The following is a 25422-nucleotide window of genomic DNA, read 5'->3' as shown; positions in this document are numbered from 1 at the left end:
ACAAATTTTTGTGCTTCTCGAAAATCAGACAAATGATTGAAGGATGTGCTGAAATTACTGATTTGCAAATGAAATTTATATTTTCTCTTCTCTTCATAAAATCTGTGGTGGTTTCATGGTTAATTGGTGACTCTGGTGTAAGCAACGCTAAAATTAGGAGAGTAAATTAGCGAATGTCCTTAATCATTCTGCTCCGTGAACCACTCAAATCAACTCTCAACTTTAATCCCATGTATGACAAACATAAATTTTGCTGAAAAGGTACACATATCTGTAAAATAATACTTAGGAAAGTTCTATTTTATTAATATGAAATAGTAATTAGACTTGTTAAATTGTTAAAAAATTATTAATAGAATATTTGTTGGGGTTTATTTAAAAGTTTTTGCTGCACAACTAAAATTTTCCTAGAACCACCTGTGCTTTGGTGTTCCATAAGACTTCTTCAGGGTGCCAATTGTTCCCTAAACCCCTTGTTCCCTTTTTAGCAAGTACCTATAAAGTTCCTGCTTAAAAAAAAATTCCCTAAAAGTCCCTAATATGAAAAATGTCATAATTAGTCTAGTATAATCTTCTGCAGAAGCTCTCCATTCTCTCCACATTCCTCAGTACTGGCCAAAATTTAGTGAATCAAATCAAATCATTTATTTTGTCCAAGGATTTGTTGAACAAGTATAGGATGCATCAAAGAAAATGATAGTTGCAAATTAGAGTTGCAGATATTCATGGACAGTGTAGAACATATATGTCAACAGATAGCCTCAAAGTTTTTTTTTAAATAGTGACATTTTATTGAGATTCCTCACTTTGAACTTATTAAAAAGAATGAGGCTTATATTTTTGGTTCAAAGTGTTGCATTTTTAGTTTGTAAAAAATGATTGGTTCAGGTTTTTATTAGGTTCTGGTATTATAAGTATGATATTTTTCATTGCTCTGGTAGAATTGGATATTGCACTTAACACTGGTGATATATATACACATAAAGGACGAACACAATAAAGGTGGGGAAGGCGGAATCGAACGGATCACAAGAGTAAAAATATAAGTAAGTATTTCTGTTGGGAGGGGTTGTTGTTGCAGAGACGGAAGCCACGGATAGAGAGTGAGAATGGGATGGAGCGCTTTGTGTGAGGCAGATGGCAGCTGTCGAAATGAAGATATTGTTGCTTATTGGTTGGTTTAATGTGGACTGAGGTGTGAAACGTGTTGTTTTGGAGGTGAATGTCGATATCTAGGAAAGTGATGTTCGAGTCGGATATAGAAGAAGTGAACGATACTGAGGAGGAGGAGTTGAGAGAGGAAATGAAAGAGGATAAAGTTTCGCGTCCATGGGACCAAAGGAGGAAAATATCGTCGATATAGCGGGCTCAGAAGAATGGTTTTAGGGTTTGTTGTTGCAGAAAGTCGTGTTCTAGTTTACCCATAAAAAGATTAGCGTATGCAGGAGCCATATGCTACCAAGGAAGCAAGGACTGGTATTTTGTGGAATCAGTTTCCCATCAATATTGATAACGATGTTTGCTTTTGGCTTATTTTTGTTAGTAAAGGATACTAAGTGTGGATCATCTACATCGAGGGAGAGGGAATTTTTCTTGCACCACTCATCTAGCAGAACTGTTGCATGGGTTGACGTTGACGGAAGAGGCTGACACTAAAACATTGGTGTCATCAGTATGGAGCACTGGGAGTATGCCAGGGAGGGATTAAGTCTACCTGGGAGGTCGTTAATGTACAAAAGGAAAGAAACTGGTCTCAGGACAGAGCCCTGTGGGACACTGAATTTGATTAGTTTAGTAGGTAATACATATCTCATCCCATTTATGTATAGGGAAATGTATTGTAGTCTATTGCTTAAATGAGACTTGATCCAATCATAGGATACACCTCTTATGCCAAAGCTAGTTGAGTTTTGACAATAGTAGTTGATGGTTGGCATGGTCAGAAGCCTTGAAGAAGTCAAAGAAAAGGGCTGCATATTCAAATCTGTTGTCTAGATCAGAAAATATTTGATTAATAACATGTTATTAGGCTGTGGAGATAGATCTTGATTTCCTAAAGCCTTGTTGCAAAGTCATGAGATGCCTCTTTGCCTAATTCTACAAGATAAAAGAGAATGTGTCGGGGCAGCTGATGACCATTCTGAAAAAGGACTTTGCGTATTGTTTTGAAAAGTAGAATGGATGCTGGGTTAAGTGCGTGAGGTCCCAAGGGGAGTACTTCGAAGGGGACTAAGGCCTCTTCATTGTTCTGGGTAGGCTATTTCATATAAAATATTGCATGACTGTATCCTTTCTGGGCCAAGACCACATAAATGTATTGTTGCACCATTGTTTAGATTGTGCCCAACCAAAACCTACCTTAATCATTAGAGTACCTAATAATAATAATTATAGAGATGAGATAATAATAACATACCTAGCAGAGTTGGAAGAGGATATGCAGTTGAAATGAAATGAAGGTGGTGTGGGGTGAAAATGAAGATGAGTTGAGGGGTTAAGTATTTATGACTTCTTTTAAAGTTAACAAATGACAAAAACATGCATCAGGTCATGTTTATGTCAGCAGTCACAGGATTCAGTACAGAGTAGTGGCGAATAGAGTCAAGAGAGGAACATACTCATTGCCATTTGTGAAGTTCGTAGTGATAAACTTACACCCACTCTATGGCATTATGGTGCCTTTCCCTCCAGAACAACATATTGCTCTGCAATATAAATTTTAATTGGCCTTAGTATATCCTCTTCCTGCGAAGATTTAATCCACATATGATGTGATTTGAAAGACTTTATTCCCTTGACTTTCTCCTCATTGTGTGGAATATCATGCCATGCTGCTGCTCTTTGTTTCTTGTACATTTCAAAGTAGCTCATACCTCAGCACTTGGCATTCTTCCATTAGTTATTAATTCAATTTACCGCTCAGTTTTTCTGTAAGTATAATAATTCAAATGCCTTAAATTTTTCTCATAATAATATAACCAACTTGAACACTAAGTCAGTCATATATCCAATACTTTAATATATTTGCAGTTTTCGTTTGGTCTTGAAATGTTTTATTCCTTCTGGTTTATAATTCTGTAGTGTTCAGTTAAAAAATTTCACTCTCGCTGTGAATACTATCAGGGAGAAATGTTGATGTGAAATGTGATGGAGTGATTACGGTACAAAGTGTCCATGGGTGTCATCTGTTTGTAGTTGTTGCACCACGGTTCCAACCACCCGCGCGCTCTTCAGCTCCGCATCTGGCTGCTCATAGCTGACCTCTTCCTTGCCCTCGACTATCCCGTGCCTGCCGAAAGCTGCGTTCGTGAGGCTGCTGCCATCTCCCCAATGTCCCACCAAGTGATGCATGCCGTGAGTACCGGGTCCAGATTTACAGTTTTTCCGCTCTGAATTCTCAGTGGATATGAGAATGCATGCGAAGGAACCGTGAGTGATGCTGCAGAGCGGTAACTTCCAATCGAATTATCCAGTAATGTGCATTATAATGCAACAATTTCAAAGTGCAAATATCATTCACCTTGATTGGGATTCGAACCGGGATCCATCCATGTTCGGCCGAGTGCTTGAGCCAGTTAAGCTACCGAGGCATCTCCTTACACTCCAAAATTTTAGAAATCATTGGTCATTTCCACAGTTTTTTCATTGACGTTGTCACTTTCCTCTTGCACAAGTGACATCTTCACTCTCTCTATAGTGCATTGCTAATTCCACAGTTTCATAAAGACATGATGGTATCAAACTTTCTACCAGGACTTTTTCAACCAATCACAAACACTAGAAATGAACAGCTGTTTCATTATTCCCATCAGTGGGATGTCATGAGTTGATGGCTTATAACCTATCTTTCATATTCAAGGACAGTTTTTGTGATATTGTTGGTATATAAACACAGACCATTTCTCTTCGTGAATCCTCCCTACTAATCTTATCCCAGAAAAATCACCATAGAAATACCTATTGCTAATTTTCTTGCTTCAATTATATCATTTTTGTTGAAACAGTAATCCTGTGCTTCCTGCGATTTATTATTTGATTTACATCATGTTCCTAAACATTTGGCCATAAATGAGTGTACAATTTTTTTTTCTCAGAATTTATTGGAAAAAATACAATGCAGTAGCTATGGGTGGCATCCCGCGGATTTTTATTGAACCAAGAAAGTAAGTAATAGGTATGTGCCCCAGAAATGATGGCCCCAGAAATGATGCCCCAGAAATATCGGCTATTGCTGATATTTCTGGGGCATCTTCATCGTGCGAGAGATTCCTGAAGAGAAATGGTCTATGCATGTGTACTGGAACTACAACAGCACAATAACAGCCACTTGAGTGTGAAAGAAAGGTTATAAGGCACCAGCTCATGACGTCGCTCCGACTGGAAGACTGAAATGACCATCAATTTCTAGTGTTTATGATGATAAAGTCCTGGCAAAAATATAAAAGCAAAACTATTGTAATGTCTTTCAATAGATGTGAAATTAGCAATGTGCTAGATGAAAATGAAGATGACTTTGTTAGATAGATAGATAGATTTATTCGCCATAGAACAATACATAATTGTATGTGCTTTGTTAAGATTCAATTACATTTATAGGTGCATTAACATACATACAAATTCATAGGAATAATAATGTACATGAAATATATGAGCATTAAAGATTTCAAAAAAACAGAATTCCCTACATTGGCTCTTTCTCTGTACTCTTGGATGCTATAAAAAACATTATTTACAAAGAAATTTTTCAACATTTTTTTGAATTTATTTTCTTGGGGGAGTATTCGTTTTAACCCTTCAGGAAGTCGATTAAACAGCAGTCTTCCTGAAACTTCTGGGGTTTTTTGTAGTGCTGCTACTCTGCAATGGCCATTATGAAAATTATCCTTATCCCTGGTGTCGTACTCGTGAACTTCCCTATTTCTGACCATGGAGGGGTTTTGGCGCAGGCATACAAAATCACATTATACATATAGATACAGGGAATGGTCATGATTTTGTGACATTTGAAGTACTCCCTGCAGGATCTTCTTGCATTTAGTTTAAATATAAGCCTTAATGCCCATTTTTGAAGGGTGAGTACTCTATTGATGTTTCCACGTGCTGAGCTCCCCAAGCAGACGATGCCTTATCGAGCAATGGACTCAAATATTCCATGGTATACTGGGACTAATATTTCTGTATTACAATGGGTGGCAAGATTTTTTAAAAGGAATAGGGCTGAACATATTTTTCACTACATTTTTCTATTTGAAACCTCCAGCTTAACTTGTTGTCTATTTCTAAACCCAATAAGGTGGTATGCTCTAACTCGGATATCAATTGGTTTCCTATTTCTGCGGAAATATTTGGCTGAAGGTCTCTATTACTAAATACCAAGTAAACTGTTTTTCTTGCATTTAGTAGTAAATTATTTACATTCAGCCATTGAGCGACTGAATTCACCATAGCACACATATCTATTTCTAATTGAGATGATTTCGTATGACCTGCTGTTAGACTTATATCATCTGCATAGAGCCCCATGTTATTATTCTCTGGAGAGATGGTCTTTTTCAATGACATTCATATACCTCAGGAAAAGTAAAGGCCCTAATACGGACCCTTGTGGAACACCACAAGGGTCCGTATTAATAATAGTTTTCATTGTTGATTTGTAGGTAGCACCATTTTTTCCAACAATTTCTACAACTGTTTCCTATTTTCCAAAAAAGATGTAAGAGGAAAGTGACAACTTAAGTGAAAATAAATATAGAAATAATTTAGAAGCAGTGATGATGAAATTCTGAGATTCTACAATGAATAAACATTGATATATGTGTAGCTGCTGATTTCTAATGTAACTATTTTTTTCCCCCCAAGTGTTGACATCAAATTACATTGATCCTCTTCTTTTGATCCATGTATTTTTTGTAAATTCTAACCTGAAAAACCACAGCATTATGTCTAATGAGCTGGGGAATATGTTTTGAGCCATATTCCAATATAACTGCATAGTCAGGGCAGTCGGATGTTCAGGTAATGCATGTAAAAATATTGTTGATTTCTAATTTGTTTGACCAGTGTTATCTGATCTCTGTGCTGTCATCACCCTTTGGTGGCAGCAGCTGCATTGTGTCCTAGAAGTGGATGGGCCCAATCTCTTATTTGTAATAAAGCAAAGATTCCCTTTGACAGAGGGGGCTGGTCCACGAGCACCGCCGGGAATTCAGTGAAGCCAAAAGGTTTTTCCAGAATGCTGTGGCCATCAATCCTATCCATGTGGAGAGTTTGCAGCACCTGGTGAGAGTTGGAATCCTGGGAGACACTCTTGGCCAGGAATTGTTGAATTAGTTCAAACTCTTTCTTAAGCAGTTAATGAGGTCTTTTCAAAAGGTTCCCAAACTTTTTTTATTGTGCGCCTCGAGTTGGTTATTTTTTTAATCAGCTTGGAGGCATTGTGTCCGCAGAAACTTCCTAAATAACCACCTTCAACCACTTTGTTGATTAGTTTTGGCCATTTATGTGAAGTGGTGTTCATGGAATGCAATAAAAAATTGGATCATGGTAAATGAGCTCTTTGAACTAGCGGTGTTGTACTGTGAAATTCTGCATGAAACTCTGCAAATACTGCATGAAAACTTTTGAGTTGATTACCATGGCTTATGGTGAGAATGTTGTGAGTGTGTGTGTGAGAGAATATGTTGTGAGTGGCTCACCTGGCTCAAAAAGGGGCGGCAGTCAATAGAAAGCAACGAGCATTCCAAAAAAGAACATCAATGTCGACTGATGACCCCCCCTCCCCCCCACATCAAGCAAATGAACGATCTCGTTTGTGCAAACCAATGGTTGACTTCCAGGGAATTTGCAGAAAAGCGTGATGTCTTGGTCTGCAATCCTAATGGGTTGGGCAGCTTAGTAAAGTTAGATGAATGCCGGGAGATTTGTATACAGCTAAAAGGAGATGTTGTTGAAAAATAAAAAGATCTACCCAAAATAATTTTTTTCTCATAAACTTAATAAATGAGCCTCTTATCATCACGGTTTTCCCTCTTGATATTATCACAATTTTTATTCACATTATTATCCCTTATGGATTTATTCCTTGATGTGGTTTAGTTTACCTTAGGAAAAATAATATTATCTTTGTTTTCTACAAAATAAACTTTATTCGTCGACTAGTTTCGTTTACACTGTAACATCATCAGGACTAGTGGTACAATATTTTACCACTAGTCCTGATGATGTTACAGTGTAAACGAAACTAGTTGACGAATAAAGTTTATTTTGTAGAAAGCAAAGATAATATTATTTTTCCTAAGGTAAAAATGGAATTCTACGAAGTTAAGGCCTCAACCATTCAGTGTGTGGTTTAGTTTACTTCCAGGGGGTTAATGGACTTTTTCGGTGGGTAATATTTCCCATTATACATTTCATCAGGCAATGCTGGCTGTTTAGATGAAGTTTATCAAGCAATTAATGGGGTGCATCAACTTGGAAGGAGCCAAAGAGGGAGCCACCTGAACTGATGGTCTCAAAGTAAATGTTGTTGCCCAGGAATGAGCAGGATAAGCGTACACCAATGCCTCCAGGCGTGGGTTCGAATCACTCATGACAATCACGTGAGGAATGACACGTCAAGGGACTGGGAATTGCAGCCCACCGCAATATTCCACTTTTGCCCTTTCTTCTTAGGGGTTACTTTTTGGAAGCCTTTGGCAGCGCAATCAGTGGCAGCAATGTTGGGAAGGATTGATTTCGCCATCATCCCTTTTCTCACCAAAGTGGACTTGGGAACTGACCCAGTTTTGACAATGTTTGTTGTCAGACTTGCAATTTCACTTATGAAGTGAACTAATACCTTATCCCTTATGGGAGCAGACGATTTACCACGATCAAAATTCACAGTATTGACCAAGGCTTGGCATTCTTTCCTGGAGCTGGCAAACAGAAACCATTTTTGATTTGAATGCACTAATTTCTGCTGTTTAAAATATTAATGTTGGCAACCATCTTGGCGATGCAGAGCTTTTTCACACAACATGAATAGCTTTTCCAAAATGTATATATGATGTCACCGAGTGCTTTCAAAGATAGGTTGTTTAACCCTCTTAGTGCGGCGTGCCGATATATCGGCTTTTGTATCCCTGGCGAAAAGTGCGGCGGGCCGATATATCGGCTCTTGCGTAGGCTATTGTTTAAATCGTTGTAACTTATGGTTTTTTCTTTAATAATTAATGGTTTTTGTGCTATCGATAGGTTGAATTCCATAGAATTACATAACTAATTTTTTAATTTTTTATTAGCAATTTTAAATGCTTTTCAAAGAGTATAATTCTTACTATAATTTTTCGTTCAGTTTTGTACATGTCGGGAAGCTTAGCCTAATTGTTTGCTCGTTTTTTTCTGAGTGGTCTTTCCACTATGAAAAGCCACTGAAAGGCTACTAATTAATCTTTGATCATCTGTAATCTCTTGAATGTGTTATGATGTGGTGGTGTTATATATAGCCGCTTATTCAGACTTTGTTGAGACGATGGAAATGAGAGCACTGCTTTGTAATCATTTTGGTTTCTCTTGCCGTCCATCCTATCTAGTCAATTGCGCTCTGTGTATTGGATTACATTGTCAGCAGTTCTCTGTGAGTTAGAACTTGGTTTTTTCCTGCCTTTAGATTGTAAGCACATTGCCGCAGTCTCAAGGAAAGGGGAAAAGTCCCAATTTGACTCAGTGAGATCAGCCTTTTCAACAAAATCGAACTATGCAGAGGCTGACAAAAAAATTTGCAATGCACTGGTTTTTCTTTATTTATTTATAATATTTTCTACATGTCTTTTTGATTCTTTATTATATTTAAGTATCGTAGTTTTATTGAAAAATGTTTTAAAAATAATATTAGTATTGTGTCTAAAAATCGAAATATTATTGCTAAAAAAATATTCTTCAAATTTATAATACTGTAATAATTACATTTATTTTTCAGATGATGTAAATGTATTACAACATTATTAACTACAATATTTTATTTTAAAATAAAAAAACTGCATATGGATATCTAAACAAATAACTTCATAATGTTTTTTTTCCTAAGGTGATACATTTTCTTAAATTACCCTTCGCACTTCTCACTAGTACCCCTGGAATCCCCGCCGCACTAAGAGGGTTAAGCCTGAGCGTTTGTGATGATGTGCAAATTGACAAATATCTTGAGGTATAAACTCATCTTAAGATTTAAATGGCAGTTTACTGGAGTTGCATGTAACTACTGTTGCCGGTTCCACCATCTTGCTACATTACCAATACTATTAATGGTTGCACAGGTCTGCATTCTTGTGATAGCAGTAACCTTCAGATCAGAAACAAAAATTAGCTAAATCAACTTTTGTTTTCTTTCAGGGATTAATGCATCACTACCTTGGAAGTCATAGACTTGCTGAGAAGACATTGAGAGATGCTACAAAAATAGATCCTACTTCACATCAAACATGGTAAGGGAAATCAGTTAGTTCTCCCTTAATGGCATGCGGTTTAGATTCTCCCCTCTTTACCTTGCTCCCATTCCACATTGCATCACATTGTGTGTCCAGTTCATTATTGTGAGCATGCCAGGACCCGGGGGAGGCAATGTGTGGAGTCTTTTCATGGAGTGCAAAATTGTATTCAATTTCCTTAATAGAGTTAAGGCAAGCTTTGAGACACTTCATATTTTAGTGGTGTTGTCGCTTTTACGCCTTTTCATACCAGTTCTTTGCACTGTGGAAAAATCCTGTTTTTCATTGTGACTGCAAGTATTGGGCAAAATGCACCCAAACAGAATCATTCTTTGCAATCATGACTTCGAAATTGTGACAAATGTGTATGTCTGCAGGGGGGTTAAGTTAAGTGGTAGCAAAATTTTAAATTTCTCACTTTTTTGATTGACTATGAAATTTCTGAAAGAGGTGAATACAAAGATGTTTTCATTAACCAAATGTCCGTTGATACATTCTCTTTTTATTTCCAACTGTTCCAGCCTGTCCATATTTTGTCACTTTTCCTCGAGGTGAAGTATGTCTGGAACAAGGTCACCCCTATGGTTCATCTCCCATAGGTGCTTGGCGATATGGGAATAGGTGGCATTCCCATTCCACTTGCGCTCCTCAGCGCATAGCTTGAATGATCTTCCCGTTTGTACTATTTATATAAACTGCACTGCAATCTTCACATTTAAGTTTGTAAATGCTACATTATTCCATGTTTTCCACTTTGTCCTTGGTCCTATTCGAAAATGCTCGCGGATTGCGTCTGTTACTGTGTGCGATCCTGAATTTGTCTTTATGGAATAGATTAGCTTTTTTTTCAGAGATGCGTCCGTAATATGGAAGTGTACACCAGTAGAATTTTTCTTCCACATTACCTTGGGATGAATGTATAAGATTTCTTGCTCTTATAGAGTGTTTCTTATTAAGAATTCTTACAATTAAGTCCTGACTGTTTCCATTTTTCACTGCAATCATTTTAATTAGGTTCTCTGGACAAATTACAATTTGAAATCAGAATATTTAGCAATCTATTCAACATATAATGAAATGAGGACAGTTTTTGAGAAATATGGTAGTGAGAGTTAAAGGGATGAACATGGTCTGTAGAGGTTGTCTTCCGGCAAATTACAAAATCATGGCCTATGCTGGTTTTTAAGACTGTGATATTATGGAAATTGAGCTTTCCTTCTCACTTTTAAAATTTGTATTTTTACACTGGGTATATAAAGTGTTCAAAAAATGTCCAGCTGTCACTTCATACCAGTTCACGCTGCGAAAATATCGTCAACATATCTGTACCAGCAATAAATATATTTGGAAATGTCAGAGCACTTTTTGGAAAGGTTTTTTTCCAATTTGTCCATGAATAGGTCTGCCAGGAGAGACAATAGAAGTGAACCCATTGCCAATCCTTCTGTTTGCAGGTGGTGTTCCCCATAGAATTGAAAATAGTTCCACTCTACACGTAACCTCAGTAGGGACACAAAATCTTTTAGCTGAGTACCTGAATTTTTAAGCATTTTCTCAGCCTCATTCACTGCCTCAGAAATGCAAACACTGGTTTGGGACTTCAAAAGACGTGAAGATGTGTTTGGAGGGAGGTTGGTTGTAACTGGAAGAAATCTTTGGAACTTCTCATTCCGTACATGGGCTGAATTCCCTAAACAGGTGTGATGCGAGTTTCCTTGTTGGTACAGCTGCACTGGAGACCACGCATCTGATGTGTACGTTTGTTTTATGAATTTTTGGAAGACCAAAAAATGTGGGAGCCCTGGGGTTCATTGCTGTCGCCTTGCAGACGTCACTGTGCTTCACATTGACGTACCCTTCAGCTAAGCTTGCCCAGAAATTATTCAATGGTAGTTTCTTTTATTTTTGTTTTAAATTAAGGCTCACTAATTATATCAATTATGTTTTCACTATCATGTCACAAGTTGAATCGGAAGGCTGTATGAACAGATAATTAAAGCTAGGGTAGACAGAGATAGAATGTATATGTAAGAGCAAAGCAGTTTTTGCGCTGGGAGGTCCTGTACTGATGATTATTGTTATTATAAGTAATCTACTGGTTAAGGGAGGTTTTTGTATGAACACTACTAGTTGCCAAATGCTACTGCGGCAATTACTTTGTTTCCTAGTCACTCAGCATCCTAATCTACAACAAGTTCCTATTCATCTCCGTGACCTTCCTTCCTTCCTTCACTCCTTACACCCTACATCCCTATCTATCCTAAACTTGTCCTTACTTACTCCTTTGCCTAACATTCTCCCCTCTATTACAGTCTTCAACCTCCCACAGCCAATCAATACCCCCTTCATCCATTTTCCCTGCCTCCTAATGATTTCTCCCTACAATCCCCTCTCCTTGCCCACCATACCCAGCCCTTTCTCATTTGTTTTCCTTTCTGTCCACTTCACCTTCTCCATCCTTCTCCACACCCTCATTTCAAAAGCCTCCAATCTACATCTATCCTCCTGCTTCAGTGGCCATGTTTCCACGCCATGCATAATTACGCTCCATTTCAAAGTTTTCACGAGCAATATTGCATAAATGAGTATGTTAATATGTATTCAAAATTAGGTGTTTGCAATTCTTTTAGACTCCTTCACACTGGTACCACTACAATTTGTTGAAGCTGGGTTGATTTGCTGAAGAGAGGTTTGGTTAGATGGGTTATAACTTTCCATGTCATTTATTATATTGTTAGGGCTTTCAATGTAATTTTGTTCGTTAGACTTCCCGGTATCATTAAGGAGGGCTCTGTAATCCTTATGGGCTTTTAAATAGGTTTGTTGTCAATTTAGATCATGAAATGTACCTTTAAAGTGGAAATTTTTGGACATTTTTATGAAGAGATTTGAATTTATTTTCTTGACCTTTCTAAGAGTAATGGTAGCATTGAAATACATTACATCAACATCATAAAAGACTGAATTTGTCATCGCATCCCAAGGCATTAAATACATGGTGATCTGAAAACTTTTCGACCATTACATGAAGAGTCAGGACTCTTCAACAAAAGTTGGGAATGTGTCTGTGCATGTGTTGAAAGATACCAAAATTTCAGCCGTTTTGGACTCTTGGTATTGGAGTTGTCTGACATTGCTTGAGTGAGGCTTTTTGTGAAAATGGAAAATATTAAGAATTGAGCTGTCAATCCACCACTTTTATTTAACACAATTAAAGTGGTGGATTGGAACAAAGTGTTTCTTTTTCATTTATTAAAATGAACTTCCACAAAGTTGAGGCTGAAACTATTGAACTAATTGAGCTGTCATTAAATATTTGTTTTTGAAAGGCAATACACCTACACAAATCAAAGATGAATTGGAAGCTGTGTACGGGGACTCTGTAGCATCATTTACGATTGTGAAATTTTGGTCAGCTGAATTTGAACGTGGCCGTATAAGCTTGGCTGAATTTCGGAAAAAATTTATTTATTTTTCAGCCTAATCTCCCTTCAGCTCTATACACTATTCCCAGTGATGTTCAATAAGTTTGATACCCTTTTTTTAATAAGAACTGTCTTGTTCCTCAAAATAGCCATTAACTGCCGACATCACTTCTTCACAGTTGGAAAATCTTTTACCACCGAACCATTTTTTCAAGTTTGCAAACAGAAAATAATCCAAGGGGGCTAAATCTGGCAAATAGGGTGCATGAGGTTGCAATTTTGGCCATTGCAATAATGGATTTGTGAGCTGGTGCATTGTCATGAAGAAACAACACTTTCTTCTTAGCCAAATGCGGCCGCTTTTGCTTGATTTCTTTGCTCAAACATTGCCATAAGTTTGCATAATACTCACCGTTGATAGTTTTTCTCTTTTTCAGGTTGTCAATGAAAAGTATCCCACTAGCATCCCAAAAAACCAATGCCATGACCTTGTCTGCAGATGAAATACTACCTTGATCAAAAATTTCCCGGAATTTATTCAGAAAATTAAAAATACAAGTTTATTCATCTAAATCTATATTGTCCCCTTCAAAGTAATCCCCATCGACTGCAACACACTTATGCCAGCGCTTGATCCAATCCTCGAAACATTTTTTATATTCGGTTTTCGGTATGTCCATCAGTGCTTCCTGCGATTTTTCCATTACTTCCTCTCGGCTGCTAAAACGCGTTCCCCGTAATGGTTTTTTAACTCGATTGAACAGAAAGAAGTCACAGGGAGCCAAATCAGGTGAATTCGGTGGCTGTTGGATGGTATTTGTTGCATTTTTCGTCAAAAAATTACGAATAATGATAGCACTGTGCGACGGTGCGTTATCATGGTGCAAAATCCACGAGTTTTCTGCCCACATTTCTGGTCTCTTTCGGCGAATTGCTTCACGCAAACGTCTCATAACGCCCAAATAATACTCTTTGTTTACTGTCTGGCCTTCTGGCAAAAATTCATGATGCACTACACCGTTGTAATCCATGAAAACCGTCAGCATTGCCTTCTTTTTTGACTGAAAACGACGTGGTTTTTTTGGTCTCGGCTCATTTGGTGAACGCCATTCACTTGCCTGATGTCTGGATTGCGTGTCGTACTCATAAACCCACGTCTCGTCTCCAGTAATGATCCTTTTGATGAATGTGGGATCGGATTCAGCCTCGCAAATCATGTCTTTTGCGACGTCAACACGGTCTCTTTTTTGCATGAAATTGAGGTATTTTGGCACCAACTTTGCTGCTACACGACGGAAACCCAAATCATTAACCACAATGTCTTGGGCGGATCCATAGGCAATGTTCAAGTCCTCCGCTATTTCTCTGATGGTTAATTTGCGGTTATTGACCAACATTTCTTTTACTTTATCAATTTTTTCACCGACTTTCGATGTCGATGGTCTGCCACTGCGTTCATCATCTTCGATTGACTCACGACCACTTCTGAACCGCTCGTGCCACTGGTAAACGACCGTTTTTTTTAGAGAATCGTTGCCGAAACACTTTTCCAACATTTCCAACGTCCGTGCGCCACTAAATCCGTGTTTTACGCAAAATTTAATACAAGTTCGTTGTTGCAAATTTAAATCCATTTCTGCAATTGTAAAAAATCGCCAACACACACAGAGATAGATGTACTCTTGGCTACGTAACTTTTGCAAATGTCAAGTTATGACACTAAGATTTAAAGGGAATATCAACAACAGATGTACCAATTTAACAAAAAAAAACAGAACTCAAACCGGAACGATGGGAGCGCCACACGGTGGTTATTCCGGGAACTTTTTGATCAAGGTAGTAGTCTTCGGCTCCTTTTGGTATCCATTGTTTTGATTGTTCTTTTGTTTTGCGTGTTAGGTAATGGACCCATGTTTCATCTATGGTTATGAAACGGTGCATAAATTCTGCTTTGTTGCTGTGAAACTTTGCTAAACACTCAATTGACATCTTCAACTCACCCAAGAGTAGAATCCAGTTGAGCTTTTATATTGGTTGGTTGAGGCTTTTCAAATAAAAGTATTTAATCACATGATGATGACCAATTTTCTCCATTTTCACAAATTCACTGAAAACGTTCTATTGATTGCTGCAAAACAAATACTAAACAATGTAGCATCTTCAAACTTGAAACTTATGCTCTATAGATTGAATACTTTCTAATATAGTGATATTTTTCAAATAACTAACGCCATCTCTATGTCAGGCTGGGTACTTCTGGGCCTTCCCATGTAAGTAACTTCCCATTAGTTTGATGATTTGCTTTCAGTAAAGCAGCCATGCACTCTAGGTTTCTTAACTTAATAGTCAATAGTTAAAATAATCATATTGGCACCTATATGGGAATGCTATGGAACAGCACTACATATGAACTGTTGCTGACAGTAATGGGAAACTAAATAGGAACTTTATCTGGCACAGGTAGATATTTTGTTGGGTGATAACCAATGTTGAACAAGGATAAGCACATCAGTACCTAGTTGATTAGGTATAGATTACATATTGTTCTCAACAGATAAAGTGATGATTGATGGCATGAAGGAGTGATAATAGAAAGCAACATGTCATTCATTCATCATAATGAAAACCAACGTTGTTTGGGACACAGGTTATAAAGATTGCTATGTGGCGGACGATGTAATTGCTCTGTTTAAGTTTCCAATTATTTGAGCATGAAATGTGTGCGCACCATTTAACTGTTCAATTGGGTAACAAATTTTGTCAACTCTGTGGCAGGTACAATTTGGGCAAAGTGCTGGAGGCTATGGGGGAATACGAGTCAGCGAGCAACTGCATGATCACGGCGCTGGAAGTGGAAACGACATCCCCTGTGCTCCCGTACTCAACAGTGCCCATCACCTTTGAATGAGGAGGAACACGTGTGTGGTCTTTGCAGATTATCTTTTTCTCCACGTTCTGGCCTTAAATCTTAGTTTTCATTCTAAGAGAGATGAATACGCTAAAGATTAAAGAACTTAATTTTCCCCTCTAAGATTTCTATCTATACACAAATGATTTAACTGTGTTATGGCATTTTGTTATATTTCAATGTGTTTTGAAATATTTTGTTATGGCTGGCATTAAATTTGCTTTATATTTAACATGAAATTTACTTGTAAATGAAAATATTCTAAATGTCATTTAAGACTATTTATTGTGACTTTTTTATTTTTATAAGTATTTAAAAGTAGCAATGTATTTCAATTTTGTCCAGAGTTCAAGTCCCATCTCCAGTTTGGTGCATACTTGTTTATAAATTGTCTACTGTCGTTTTTATAGTAGCCACATTTTTATACTACCGTCTTTCTATTTAATACATGTTTTCGGCAGACTCAAGTGATTCATTTTGCATGATAACATCTTCTTGGCTCTCGTCTACAGTTGATCTGAGCGTATGCACATCTTCCGTCTGGCTTCCTCAAAGTTTCAATTCAATGGAGCATTGCCCTGCTGATTGTCGCTCGCTCGTGTCTATCTCATATTTTAGCTCTTCCTCAATTCCTCAAAAGTACTCCACCCGGTGATTTGAGTGATTTGTTCCTTGAAATGCATAGGTGCTCTTTTGGTTCACATTTATATGTATTTCACTTTTAGTCATGTTCAAATCCAGAAAGCCTTTGACTTGGTGCACGTATTAGAGCCATGGTTATCATTTTTCTCTTTTAGGTTGCCAATTTTAAGTATCAATGCAACCTAAAGTCTACTACTACTGAAAGCCACCGTACTGAATGAACTCGTAAATATTAATCTAATTTATTTCTGTCTTGCCCTGAGAAAATCTGTTGACAAAACTTTCCAATACTCAACTCATATTTTTATAATTATTGGTATATTGGCCATTCTATTTAGGACATTTGACGGTTCCTTGATTTGATAACCAAAAGATCCAGTCTTGTTATTTCCAATTTATTAGTTATTGAAGTAAAAGACTTGAATTATTCCAGTCAGTGATAGTTGTAACATGCCATTAATAAGGACTGTGTGGCATATAAGACATTGATCTGTTATTATTTTAATCAGCCAGGGCATTTATTTGCCTTCATCATTTTTGCACTTATGTGTATCTTGAATCCATTAAAATTTGAGGATGAACAGTTAATGTTTCTCTTTGTTGAAACTGCATTTGAAGTGAGATAGGACTTGGACTTGGTACTTAAGAGCGTGTCAATTTTGTGCCCTGTGCTTGTGTGAACAGTATTAATTGGATGATTCTCTTGGGAAAGAAGAATTTCCAAAATGGGGATGCTCTGTTGAGAGGGAAGTGCAGAGTGTAGCAATAAGGGGAGGGGGGGAGAAATAAGAGATAAATGCAATTGCGCATAATGCATATATTATTCTTTATAAATATAAGTATGCCATGGCTATTTTAGGCCCCCTCAAATAATCCTCTGGGAAACGGGTCAGGTCGCAACAGCAGACTTTGAAGGGCTTTACATATTACAACATGCACCCTCTCTTGTTGCCCAAAGAATATCTTTTCAATGCATTTAAAAGTTCGGAAATGCAACGTTGTGACCTTGATATTTTGTAAGATCTATTCAAGATTTCTCTTGCTCCTAATGGTAAAACTATGTTGTGGATGTGAGCGTTCAACTATTTTATGTTGTTACCAAACACACATTGTCAAGCAATTGCTTTCTGGTTAATTGCTGGAAATTCAGATGATGGGAAAAAATGTATACAGTACCACTTTGATTGATTTCCATTGGCATCTTTTAGTGATATTTATGATGCATGGTAATTTGGGATTACATAAATAATTGCCATAAATCATGTGATTTGTTTAGATAAAATTATTTCACTCCGAAGTGCCACTCATTTATACAGTCAATAACTAATAGAGGGCATTAGCGTTAGTTAGGTTGTAACTGTGAAGAGTGCAAAGAAATGGAAATTTTTAGGTGACCCTTGTCTAGCCCTGGGTATGTGATTGGATGTTACATTAATTCACGTTTTAAATATGAATCCTGTAAATGAGTATCTTGTTCAGTAGAGGAATGTGCATGATATACTATATCAGTTGTACGTATGTAATTATGAATTCAAGATTAAATCGTGTTAATTGAAACAAGCAGAACATTGTAATTGTAGTTCCATAACATTCTATGGAATTTTATCTTTGTTCATTTGGCGCTTTTATTCTTTACGTCATTGTATTTTAATGCTACTGCCATTTTTTTCATTAGCATTTTGTTCTTTATTGATCTTACATATGAAAATACGAGGGTAGGCTGAGAACTAATACACACATGCTTGTAAACCACAAACAAAATGACCTTCAGAAGCACTCCTCATGGCATATAGAAGTAGCATTCCCCCTCAATATGCATGTGCAGGTTTGAGGTCGTTACATTTATCCATTGTATTTTGAGAAGCGGAAGTATGGAGATGTGTTCTAGTGCTATGTCAACGCGAGGTAAACAGCATGCTGTTATGAAAATTTTAAGTGCTGAATAAGTGACTCCTACTGAGATTCATAGTCGTTTAAAGGCTGTTTATGGTGATGATTTTGTTGATAGGTCTGCTGTAAATTGATGGGTAGTAAAACTTCGTGGCTGCAAGCCTGGAAAAGCCGTAATTGTTGATGAAACACGCAGCAGACGTCCGATCACTGCCACGGACGATAAACATCACAAACTCATTGAACATTTGATTCAAAATGACCATAGAATCACTGAAAACATGTCGAAAACCATATTGGAATATCCAAGGAACGTGTCGGCTTCATTATTGAACAATTGGGATACCATAAAATCTTTGCACGATGGGTACTACGCACGAGGACAAACAGTGCTGCTGGGTCTCACTGACAAGAACAAACAGATGATTCCACACCCTCCTTATTCCCCTGATCTTGCATTTTACGATTTTTAATTTTCTCCTCAACTCAAGAGACACCTCGAGGGTAATCATCACACCTCGGATGATGAGGTGAAGGCAGCTGTCAAGTCCTGGATTCGAGAAAAGTCAGAAAAGTTTTTCAGTGATGGAATGAAAAGACTTGTTGCATGTTGGGAGAAATGTGTTGGCCTTAATGGTGACTATGTTGAAAAATAAATATACTATTTTGAAACTTAAGAATTTTACTTAAATGTACATTTTTCCTGATATTGCTATTTGTTTTTGGACTACTAGCATGTGTGCATTACTTTTCAGCCAACCCTCATGCATACCGGATTTTCTGGCCCAAGGGAGACCCTGTGATTTTTTGGATTATATTTTACAAAAAGAGATAATAATTAACATTTTGATGTTTACTCTTTACAGGAAAAAAATGGGAGTATTGTATTAATATATCATCAATTATGATAAGATAATTCAAGGGAATGATAAAATCCTAGGGAAGTGGCACCCGCACAGTACACTGCAGTATGCCCCTCAGCCAATGAATGTCGGAATGATTTTTGATCATATTTTCAAGGGAAAAAGGGCCTCAGGGGGCCAATTCAGTGCATGTGAGATAGTAGAGATCTGTGCTCTCTCTCATTTACTCAACTAAGACTTCTTCCTTCTGTTCACAATGGGACATCACTACTTGCATTGCCTTGGAGCTTTCTGTAAATCAAAGAAAATGAAAACAAGGGGTGCAACCTTGATGAATGCCCACATTAGTGAGCAGGGAGGGAGACACCCAAGTATTTAAGCACTGCCCTACATGTCTTGTGACAAAGACGGTCTCCTCAGAGAGTTCTTCCAACACTTGCCTTTAATTTCCACATTTTTGTCCATTTAATTGCCACAAAATGGAGTCTTTGTTGCCTGGGGGATGGGGCTGTTCATTTGGCTCCCCACAGTTGCCTTTCCTCCTGTCTCGACTCTGGTGACTGCTGGCATTTACACTTATTTGTCTAAATACATACAGCATCATCTGACCAGCATTTTTGGACACAGCTAAAGGAAAGTAACAAAATGCTGATTGCGGCCTTTGAGCATAGCCATAGGACTAAAAGTCCTCATTTTGGGAAATACTCAGTAAAGTAGAAAATAGTTGAATGAATTAAACATCACAGTATCAATCAAATTAATCTTTTTAATATTTTAATCTACTTGTGGTATAAATAAGATTTCATGCATACAAGGTCGGTACAAAGAAAGATGAGACTGGTTTTTCTTTACACGAACTGCTTGACAGATTACAATCAGCGAGTTATCGTCTTCTAGCGGTGCCTGTGAGAAGCAAAACACTGACTTGCTTGTGGCTGTATCTCTACTTGTCTGTGCACAGCAGTGATTCTTGTCTGAGCTTGCGCATGCTTGCTGTACAAATTCTTGTGTAAGTGAGAATGAAGGTGTTAAAAGTAACAGTGCATGTGCATTGAACTTTTTACCTCAGGAAAAGTGCAACTGAAACTTATGCAATGAATCAAGAGGCATTCTGCAAAGAATCTATAAGTCTGGCACAGTGTTTTTGTTGGTACAACCGCTTCCAGTCAGTACGAATCTCGTCGTTGAGCTGTGGGAATGGTGCCAGTTATGTTAGTTTCTGTTGTCCCTTTTTTTAATGGTTTTCGAAAATGAAAATTGATGGAATCACAGAGCAAAAAATCAACATCAAGTTTTTTGGTGAAGTGCGGTATAAAAGTTATCAAGAAATTACTGAAATGTTGACTGCTGTTTACGGTGGTAATGCTCTAAATAAAGCATCCGTTTTCAAGTGGATTAAGCGTTTTAAAGATGGCCGACAAGACGCCACAGATGATGATGCAAGGCCGTGATGACCTTCAACCACCTGTATTGACGGCAACATTGATCGTGTGCGGTCCGTTATCCTTACCGATCGTCGAAAAAGGGTTCGGAATCATAGCTGATGAACTGAATTTAGGAAAATCAACAGTGCACACTATTTTAACCGAACATGATGGATGTATCCTTCACCATGACAATGCACCTGCACATTCATTTAGTATTGATTGTTCCCCAGTTTCTGGGAAAACATTCAATCTCCTTTATCCTTGATCATTCCCCTTATTTGCCAGATTTCGCCCCCTGCGACTTTTTCCTATTCCTGAAATGCCAAAATATGATGAGGGGACATCACTTGGGAGATGTGGACGCAATAAAGCAAGAAATGACGAGAGAACTAAAAAGCCTAACTGCTGCCGAGGACTCCCAAGGGTGCTTTTAACAGTGGAAAAGAAGATGGAATAAGTGTATAGCAATGAATGGAGTGTACTTTGAAGGGGACAAAATCGATGTAGACTATATTTAGCAAAATAAAGTTTTTATGACCTCAGTTCGTGTATTTATTGGACAGATCTCGTACGTCCCAAAGTATAAATTCATAATGTATACCTGTATGTCCCCAAAGAACAAACAGTGAATGGGTAGCACTATATAGAGGTTATGAGAAGGGTAAGACTTGCTATGTTGCAGAAGAGATTGCCAATGAAGTTGACACGAGTTTTGGATCGCATTTCACCACTTTGATAGAACTTATGGGCATTCAGTGAGTCACGTGTGGAAAAATGCATATTGGTGCTGTCATCATGTTTATGCACTGGTGCACACATCATTGTTTGCTTCTGAGTTTTTGACCAAAAACAGAATGCCGGTGTTCCCTTAGCCATCCTATTCTCCGAATCTTGCTCCAGCGAACATCATCCTATTTCCTAAGTTGAAATCAACCTTGAAAGGACGCTGATTTGAAAATATTGAAGACATCCAACAAAATCGTACCACAGGCTTGAAAGGCTATCCCAAAAGAAGTATTCTAGGTGGCGTTCGAAAGCTGGAAAAAACATTGGGAGCATTGTATGGGCAACCAAGGGCTGTATTTGAAGGTGATAAGCATGATTAAACGGAGACGAATAAAATCAAGTATCAATGCAAATAATCGCATCATTTTTTGAACAGATCTTTTATTTAATGATTGAACAGCAAATTTAAGACGTTTTTATTAAATTAGTTATCACTTCCCTCATGCCGTTTCATTGAGGGACCACATTCTATATGAAGGTAAATTTCACTATCATCAGTGTGATTATCATGTTTCTTTCTCAAATTCCAAAGAAACTGCGGGAGATGCCGCAACAGTAACTTTTAACGGAGTCATCCGCTAATGTGCATTTTAATGCAACAATTTCAGAGCGTAAAAATCATTCGCCTTGACTGGGACTCGAACCCAGATCCCTCAATATCCGGTCGAGTGCTTTAGCCACTTAAGCTACCGAGGCGTCCTCTTAAACTCTGAAATTTTGGGGCTTTTAAAGGAACTAGATTGTTGCATTAAAATGCACATTAGCGGATGACTCCGTTAAAAGTTACTGTTGCGGCATCTCCCGCAGTTTCTTTGGAATTTGTCAAAGGGAAAACACCATACGTGTTTAAAGTTGGCTTTTAACCTCGTGGACAGTGGCGCCTCGCGCACGACTACGAATGCATGTGACATTGTATGTACGGTATTTCGTCATAACATCTAGTTCCTTTAAAAGCCCCAAAATTTCAGAGTTTAAGAGGACGCCTCGGTAGCTTAAGTGGCTAAAGCACTCGACCGGATATTGAGGGATCTGGGTTCGAGTCCCAGTCAAGGCGAATGATTTTTACGCTCTGAAATTGTTGCATTAAAATGCACATTAGCGGATGACTCCGTTAAAAGTTACTGTTGCGGCATCTCCCGCAGTTTCTTTGGAATTTGTCAAAGGGAAAACACCATACGTGTTTAAAGTTGGCTTTTAACCTCGTGGACAGTGGCGCCTCGCGCACGACTACGAATGCATGTGACATTGTATGTACGGTATTTCGTCATAACATCTAGTTCCTTTAAAAGCCCCAAAATTTCAGAGTTTAAGAGGACGCCTCGGTAGCTTAAGTGGCTAAAGCACTCGACCGGATATTGAGGGATCTGGGTTCGAGTCCCAGTCAAGGCGAATGATTTTTACGCTCTGAAATTGTTGCATTAAAATGCACATTAGCGGATGACTCCGTTAAAAGTTACTGTTGCGGCATCTCCCGCAGTTTCTTTGGAATTTGTCAAAGGGAAAACACCATACGTGTTTAAAGTTGGCTTTTAACCTCGTGGACAGTGGCGCCTCGCGCACGACTACGAATGCATGTGACATTGTATGTACGGTATTTCGTCATAACATCTAGTTCCTTTAAAAGCCCCAAAATTTCAGAGTTTAAGAGGACGCCTCGGTAGCTTAAGTGGCTAAAGCACTCGACCGGATATTGAGGGATCTGGGTTCGAGTCCCAGTCAAGGCGAATGATTTTTACGCTCTGAAATTGTTGCATTAAAATGCACATTAGCGGATGACTCCGTTAAAAGTTACTGTTGCGGCATCTCCCGCAGTTTCTTTGGAATTTGTCAAAGGGAAAACACCATACGTGTTTAAAGTTGGCTTTTAACCTCGTGGACAGTGGCGCCTCGCGCACGACTACGAATGCATGTGACATTGTATGTACGGTATTTCGTCATAACATCTAGTTCCTTTAAAAGCCCCAAAATTTCAGAGTTTAAGAGGACGCCTCGGTAGCTTAAGTGGCTAAAGCACTCGACCGGATATTGAGGGATCTGGGTTCGAGTCCCAGTCAAGGCGAATGATTTTTACGCTCTGAAATTGTTGCATTAAAATGTTTCTTTCTCTCTACTCATTTGCGAAACCCCTTCACCCTCTTGTTCAGAGTATGTCTCCACTTCATCGTGTTCAGTCCTATCTGAAGAATTAAATGGAAAATATTTCTCAAACTTCTTTTAATGAATTTTCTCAAAAATGTGTAATTTATAGCTTCACTTCCACTTTGCTCTCCGAGTACGGGATGATCACTGCCCTATGTGGGAGTGTCCTCCTGGTCATTGCCACATATCTACTTGTCACAAGCAGACCTTCGTCCCTTGCAGAGTAGGATGATAAACAGGTGCATCTAGAGGCTGCACTCAACAGGTTATTCCTCCAGAGAATCCTGGAATTCAAATTTGCTGCGCAAACTCTTTTTTCTTGTTTTTCTCCAAGAATGAAGGTCCATTCAAATGTTTGTTAGTCCCTCAAATGTCCTTAGTGGGCATTCTCGTTGTCCTGCGATAACAGAATGTCTAATAAAAGGGATTTTCCAGCCACCAAGGCAAGTGAGTAATGGGAAGTAGTGCTAAAAGTAACAGGTCCTGAAAATTCTGCTGGGGAACTAATAAGTTGATGAAAAGCGGCGCATGAGAGGAGTTGCCCTTCATGGGAGCCTCCCATCCAGTTGGTGGGTGTGGTGGTGCTGGGCCTTACCCCCCTCTCCCAGCACCCATTGGCACTCATGCACCGCATACCATCTGCTATGAGCAAAGTCAGTAGAAAGTTAAGTGGAGAATGACGGAAGGGCTTTCAAAGGGAGTTGGGGAAGAGGTTTGCAAGTGTTTCGGAGGGGAGAGAGGACACTGTAATACTCGTATGCAGTTGATTGATTGCCATCAGTACTCTTTCTGCACCTTGACATTTTAATTTATGCTGGCATCTGATGCCAGCAAATGAAGATCACACAGTGCTCCGAGGATCATAGATATTAAAGTCTAAAGCTGTCTCTCTTTCTGCATGGTAAGCACTCATTACTGGATGGACACTTATTGGATTGGAATTCATTTCCATTTCTCACTTTCAGACAGTTGATTTAACAGTTTATGGTGTCCCTGTGCTGATCATTAAACAACCTGGGCATTTACAAAATGTTTACCTGCAATTCAATGTTTTTTGTTTATCATTGTGTTTTCCTTATTTTGGGTCTTTTTATGTCAAAAGAGGGACTTGGAGAACATGATGCTCACCACACCTCAATGCCGGATTGATTTCCAGTCCAGATGACAATTTTCTCCATTGTATAATTACCATTCATCATTACATTTAAGGTGGCCATAACAGTGGAGTCTTGATCATTTAAGTCATAAATTATCTATTGAACATTCAAACAGCATATGTGGAATAGATATTGTCAAAATTATAACAAAATGTGCATAGAATAATATATGCAATGGTATGAAAATTATTCTGGAATGCACGTGGGTTGTTCATCCAAAGGAAAAAAATTATTTTGGGTAGATTTTCTGTTTATATTTCAACATAATCTCTTTTTGGCTTGATATTTAGCTTTTCTCAGCATTTCTCCAACCTTTTTAAGCATCTAAAAAGTAGGATTTTGGAGGGTCCTCAAAATAGGGCATTTGTGTTGGCAATGACCTCTTTGTTTTAACTGTGAATCGTTTTACCCTGAGTTTTTCTCAAATAGTAGTAGCTTTAAGGTAGGCGACCAACGGCCGAGGTCGTTTTCTATTTTTTTTGGGTATTTTTTCAAATTTGGAAATAAAATAAGTCACAGGGGGGGGAGGGGTCAAATCTGTTGACACAATGGATGTTGTAATAAGGCAAAACTTTGATTCCATAGATTTTGCCATCCAAACTGCACAGGCATGCACCTACTCATTGTCTTGATGGAAGAGAATTTGTTTTCTTTGCCAAATGAGGATGTTTTTGTTGATTTCTTCTCTCAACCAGGACAAAAACGATGCATAATATGC

General features: G+C 38.2%; 1 protein-coding gene across 1 annotated transcript in view; it reads left to right on the top strand.

Moving 5' to 3' along the window:
- Ttc7 (tetratricopeptide repeat domain 7) overlaps positions 1-18980 on the top strand; it is an 80179-nt gene extending 61199 nt beyond the window's left edge. Inside the window, exons 15-18 of the mRNA XM_071584367.1 lie at positions 3235-3354; positions 6175-6279; positions 9373-9464; positions 15668-18980. Of these exons, the coding sequence (XP_071440468.1) occupies positions 3235-3354; positions 6175-6279; positions 9373-9464; positions 15668-15800 (450 nt within the window). The 3' untranslated portion in view covers positions 15801-18980. The remainder of the gene's footprint in view (positions 1-3234; positions 3355-6174; positions 6280-9372; positions 9465-15667) is intronic.
- The last annotated feature ends 6442 nt before the right edge of the window (positions 18981-25422 follow it).

The sequence above is a fragment of the Hetaerina americana genome, unplaced genomic scaffold, assembly GCF_022747635.1.
Source record: "Hetaerina americana unplaced genomic scaffold, ioHetAmer1.1.p SCAF_18, whole genome shotgun sequence".
In the NCBI taxonomy this organism is placed as follows: domain Eukaryota; kingdom Metazoa; phylum Arthropoda; class Insecta; order Odonata; family Calopterygidae; genus Hetaerina; species Hetaerina americana.
This window is presented reverse-complemented; position numbering and strand designations above follow the sequence as displayed.